At 43.8% G+C, this 6,019-nt stretch overlaps 1 protein-coding gene across 1 annotated transcript in view; it reads left to right on the forward strand.

Moving 5' to 3' along the window:
• ACRC (acidic repeat containing) overlaps positions 1-6,019 on the forward strand; it is a 46,193-nt gene that overhangs the window by 25,952 nt on the left and 14,222 nt on the right. The window contains exons 6-7 of the mRNA XM_011992072.1: positions 325-358; positions 3,545-3,633. Of these exons, the coding sequence (XP_011847462.1) occupies positions 325-358; positions 3,545-3,633 (123 nt within the window). The remainder of the gene's footprint in view (positions 1-324; positions 359-3,544; positions 3,634-6,019) is intronic.

Consider the following 6,019-nt stretch of genomic DNA (forward strand, 5'->3'; position numbering starts at 1 on the left):
CTCAGCTGTGATTTGGGATGTCTGGCCTAAGTTGGTTCTAAGTTTATCACCTCTAGAGCTCTCTTTAGGTTGGTGAAATGAAATTTCCTTACCGTTTGTTGTTGAGGAGTTTCTTCGTCTTTTTTCCAATTTTTTCTTCTTCTTTTTTTTTTTTTTTTTTTGGCTCTGGGTTTCCTTACTTTTATTTCCTTTCTATCCTTCATGGGAGATGTACATTTTAAGCAGCTCTAATTTATAGACTTTGGTTTTAGGGAGTTAAAGACATAGGCAACCAGATTTTATCATGCTTCAGATGTTTTCTAATGCCCTCTTTATCTGATTTAGCTGTGACCAGAAGACCTCCGAAGAGACAGGCCATGTGAGTAGGAGAATTAATTAAACTTTTTTTTTTTTTTTTAAGTGGGGGAAAAACCCAATGCTCTGACTGAGGAAATTTAAGAGTAAACTTCACATTTCCTCTGTGGACAGTCTGTGGTTCTCAGCAGGATCATGATGGCTGTCTGACATCACAACCAGGTTCAAAACATTAGATTCCTTATCCCTGACCCATTATCTAACTGGTCAGTTTCTTCTTCGAGGTATCTCTGTGAACTATGCTTTAACATCCAGGCTCTACTAGTCTAAGCCCTTATCAGTGTTTATTCCTTTTTATTTTTAGATTAGTTAATTTTTTGTTTTGTTTTGTTTTGAGACTGAGTCTTGCTCGACTAGGTTCGAGTGCAGTGGTGCAATCTCGGCTCACTGCAGCCTCCACCTCCTGAGTTCTGGTGATTCTTCTCCTCAGCCTCCCAAGTAGCTGAGATTACAGGCACACGTCACCACGCCCAGCTAATTTTTGTGTTTTTAGTAGAGATGGGGTTTCACCATGTTGTTCACGCTTGTCTTGAACTCCTGACCTCAAGCGATCTACCTGCCTTGGCCTCCCAAAGTGCTGGGATTACAGGTGTGAGCCACCGTGCCCAGCTTGTTTCTCTTTTTAAGTGGCATCCTCACCTTGATCTCTTACTTCTGATCCAGTCTGTGTACCACTTGCAGCTGGATCTCCTGAGGCACTGCTTTGATCATATCAATCCCCAATTCAAATAGCTCATAATAGAAAAATCAAGCTCTTGACCCCAATATTTAATGCCTTCTGTGATCTGGCCATAACCTCTCTTTCAGCCTCATCTGCTACTGTTCCTATTAATGAATCCTCTGCTCTAGCCAGATCTTGATGGAGGGGTGTTTCCCAGGTGCCAAACTCTAGGGGCTGCTGAAAAAAATTGCTGGAGTAAATATGAAGTATGGTGCTACATAACTGTTTTCCACATTGACTCCTTGAATTACTGTACAAATGCGAACTGGTCATTCTTGTTCTCCCCATCAAGCCAAATAGTGCTGTCAAGTGGGAAAAGTTTTGTTCTGGCTATCTCTGATTTATCTCTGTTGAGTGTTTTTACAACATATAAGCCACCAACTCCTGACACCAATGTGTGAAATGTCATGTAAAGTCTGCAGTTGCAGGCCGGGCACGGTGGCTTATGCCTGTAACGCCAGCACTTTGGGAAGCCAAGGTGGGCGGATCGCTTGAGATCAGGAGTTCGAGACCAGCCTGGCCAACATGGTGAAACCCTGTCTTTACTAAAAATACAAAAATTAGCAGGGTGTGGTGGTGGCATGTGCCTCTCATTCCAGCTACTCAGGAGGCTGAGGCACGACAATCACTTGAACCTGGAGGGGGAGGTTGCAGGGAGCCATAATTGCGCCACTGCGCCCCAGCCTGGGTGAGAGTGAGACTGTCTCAATAAATAAATAAATAAATAAATAAATAAATAAATAAATAAATAAAGTCAGCAGTTGCAATCAACTGAAATTCTAGAGCCAAATTATGCATTGTATAAAACTATTAATCATTGATGATCAGTTTTATTAATTGTATTTCTAAAGTCTGGTTTATTCAGGTATGATTTACATATGGCAAAATTCACCCTTTTTAGGTGTGCAGTTTGATGGATTTTGACAAGCATATGCGGTAGTGTAACCATCACCACTGTCAAGATGCAGAGTATTTCCATTGCTGTTATTTATATGTTAAATGTTCTATCATGGTGCCTAAGAAGTGTTCCAGTATATAATATTATACATAATGAAGTCGTTTTTGAAATTAAAATGTATCTGAGTTTTAAATAGAAAAAATAGTTTCTTCCAGCCTCTGCTAGATAGATGGTGAACAAATATTTAAAGAAAATCAATTTTAAGGGGCCTGAAAGGAGTGCCCACAAGTCTTGGTCCAGTCCCAGGTGCCGTCTATATATGGGATACTATAGGAAGAGTAGATTTGGGAGGAAGGTGATGAGTTTGGTTTTGGGCATGCTAGAATCAAGGAGCCTGTAGGCAGGGCTGATATTCAAAACTTTCTAACAACCAACAGAGCACAGGCAGGAATTAGTCAGGGTGGTTGCCTGCTGGTCAGGACAGACACCATCAATAAACAAATCGGTAAGGCCATACCTCTGCATACTGACTAGATATCAGCTCTGCCCACAGGATATCCAGGTAGGAAGTTGGAACTGTGAAACTAGAAGTCAGAAGAGAAGTTGGGCTCAATATAATGGATTGGACTGGTATAATTAATAATTGATTGCATTGGCATGAGAGAGCTGGGGATAAGTCCTGGGATTGAGTCGAGGAAGGTGAGTGAGGAGGAGTGAATGGAAAGGTGAGATGAGAACCAAAAGACGACTTCGTCCCAGAAATCAAGAAAAGAGTTTTAAGGATGGAGTGGTCAATAGGATAGCAAAGGCACATCAACTTGGCAGTGTCAAAGTGGTAAACATGGTGGAAGCAGATGAACATGTGTGTCTGTAGCAGGTACAGACATGTCCTATAACAGTGTATTAAATATTTTCTTTCATTATGAAAGTATATTATACTTACTATACACTGTTTGGAGACAGGAAGGTGGCCAATTTCATCCTGCTGGAACTTCTGAGCCAAATACCAGGATCAGCTGAGGATGAGGACCCCAGGGGGTGCTTACCACTGGCACCCTGGGTGGTGCAGGTGCACTGCTGAGTTTGACACCTACCAGAGCAGTCCGTCAGTTCAAGAGGGTAGTGCTGGTGTGGGGCTGCAGAGAGTAGCACTGAACAGAAACTCCCTACTTTGAGGTGCCTCTCTCCATCTGTGGCCCTCTACCCTTCTCAGACAACTGGATCTCAAACTTGATAAAGAAAGATGAGAGCTCCCTGATCAATGTTTCCCCTGTGCCAAAACTATCTGAATACATAAAATAGGACAGAACTCATTTCACTCTCAGTATGTGACAGACTCCTCCTTTTTAGAAGGATGTGAGACAGATGGAAAGATGTAGTAGGAAGATGGAAAAATATAGAAAATTAGGTAGAATGGAGGGATTGAGTGGTTCCAAAGGAGGGGAACAGAGTTACTGTGGGAAACAAAAAATTGACGAGTGGTCAAGATCAGAAAAGGTGAGAAATGCCATGAAAAAGAAGAGTGTTGTGTTCATACTTCTCTCTTGTTTTTCTCCTGTCTCATCCCTCAGCTCTGTGGTAGTGATTGACTCTGATTCTGATGGCGAATGTTGCACCTATGAGGAGAAGAAAGCTAAGTTATTGGAAATAAACAGCGACGGCAAGTATATATTACTTTGTTAGATAAGTAGCTGAAATCCAAAGCCTCATCACACATGGTAGTTGCAGGATCAGAGTCTGCAGACTTCCTATTCAGAATCCTTCAGTAGTGAATGCCACCGTTTCTTTCCTCGTATGTGCTGGATGTGGATATGGCTGGGTTCCCTATAACCCTCTGGTCAATTTCCCAGCAGCAGCAACTGTTGTTGCTGCCTGAGACCTTGGGGGCCCCCTCAGTAGAGTTCTTACCTGCCTAGAGCTACATCAGTGAAGCGGGGTTGGGGTGGTGGGTCAAGAATTGAGGCTGGGAAGTATGGAGGCTGCTCTGTGACTCCCTCTTCCCCCCTCTATGTGTGGGAATGATGAGGAAGAGAAAAGGAGTAAGAGGCCTGGCTCATTCTTCCTTCCATCTTGAAGGGTGGTGGTTGTGGGCCAGCTGGCAGTGTCGTGTTGAGAAAATTCTTACTTTCTCCATTGAGCTGCTGGTCCTTGCTGTTTGCCAGTCCTTCTGTATTTTCTAGAGATTCTTGTGTTTCTTTAGAGCCTGTTTCCCATGGCAGATCCTTACCTGTTTGGATTCAGAAGCCCCTTTAACCTTCTGGGTGGCTTGGAGCTTAACTCAATTCAGAACTTACCTGCTCAATGGGGATGAAACACAGGAAGACTAGAAACTTTTTTTTTTTTTGTGTGTGTGTGTGTGTGTGACAGTCTCGCTGTGTCGCCCAGGCTCAAGTGCAGTGGCGCAATCTCGGCTCACTGCAAGCTCTGCCTCCCAGATTCACACCATTCTCCTGCCTCAGCCTTCCGAGTAGCTGGGACTACAGGCGCCCGCCACCATGCCTGGCTAATTTTTTTGTATTTTTTAGTAGAGACGGGGTTTCACTGTGTTAGCCAGGATGGTCTTGATCTCCTGACCTTGTGATCCACCAGCCTCCGCCTCCCAAAGTGCTGGGATTACAGGCAAGACTAGAAACTTTTTAAGCATTAGGGACAGTATTTCATTGACCTTTGTTCTCTCAGTACAGATACAGGGCATGATATGTGGGGCACTTAGTTAATGTTTGCTGAGCTGAACTCAACTGAAAATGGGAGATGCTTAAAGCGCCAACTACTACTTTTTTTTTTTTTGGAGACAGAGTCTCAGTCTGTCCCCCAGGCTAGAGTGTAGTGGCGTGATCTCAGCTCTCTGCAACCTCTGCCTCCTGAGCTCAAGTGATTCTCCTGCCTCAGCCTCCTGAATAGCTGGGATTACAGGCGCCCGCCACCATGCCCAGCTAATTTTTTTGTTCTTTTATTTTTTTATTTTTAGTAGAGATGGGGTTTCACCATGTTGGCCAGGCTGGTCTTAAACTCCTGGCCTCAAGCAATCTGCCTGCCTTGGCCTCCCAAAGTGCTAGGATACAGGTGTGAGCCACTGGGCCTGACCAGCACCAGCTACTTCTTAGATAACTACCCCAGAGCTATTGTTGGCCAGAGTTTCTTAGCTAACCCAGGATATCAGAGCAGGGAAGGGAGAGGTCGTTTGAAACGCTGGTCTCCTATTGTTCTAGCACTTATCCTTTTGGATTTCTTTCCCTGCTTCCTCTCTCTAGCTCTGGATGGCTGTGCCTGAGCAGGACAGCGGTCTGGGTATAGAGTAGAGGGTCTGACATGACAAGCCGTTCAAATGTGAAAGGAACTCCAAGGAGGCAGCTTGAGGGCAGGCAGGAGTAACAGAGCCAGAAACCAGTTCACAACCAGAGGCCGCCAGGTGCTTGACTCCTTAAATCAGAAGAGACAGATTCTTTTAAGAGTGAACTTTTAGCCCGGGCTGCTCTTACCTTGCTGGCCTGTAGACTGTAACTGGGCATCCATCGCAGCAATGGAGGGATGAAGAATGCTCCTATAGGACTGGCTTTGTACATTTCTTTACTGTTCTCTATGTGGCATTTCTTTCTGTTATGATGAATTTAGGCAATTCTACAGAAAACAAGGCCCAGTGAACTCTAAAACATACCTCCAACCTTTGTCGCTGTATAGTCATTTTTAAATATGTTGTAAGCAGTGTGTCCCTACTTTTTCTAATTTTTCTTTTCAACTGCAGGTGGCAAATCTTTTAAGTTTTCTAGGAAGGAGGGAGGGCTTTTTACCATAGGAACATCCACTCCTTTTCTCTTCCCTTACTGCATATTTGAAGTTTTTTCACAATTAATTCAAGTAACAGATAAGATTCTCAAAATATATTGTCTCAAATCTGCAGTTTTAGGATAAAGAGTTTTTGCACCATAAGTATATCTTTCACATCTTGCCTATGCCATGGTTTTTTTTTTTTTTTTTTTTTGAGACGGAATCTCGCTCTGCGCCCAGGCTGGAGTGCAGTGGCGTGATCTCGGCTCACTGCAAGCTCC

The sequence above is a fragment of the Mandrillus leucophaeus genome, unplaced genomic scaffold (genome assembly GCF_000951045.1).
Source record: "Mandrillus leucophaeus isolate KB7577 unplaced genomic scaffold, Mleu.le_1.0 Scaffold401, whole genome shotgun sequence".
In the NCBI taxonomy this organism is placed as follows: domain Eukaryota; kingdom Metazoa; phylum Chordata; class Mammalia; order Primates; family Cercopithecidae; genus Mandrillus; species Mandrillus leucophaeus.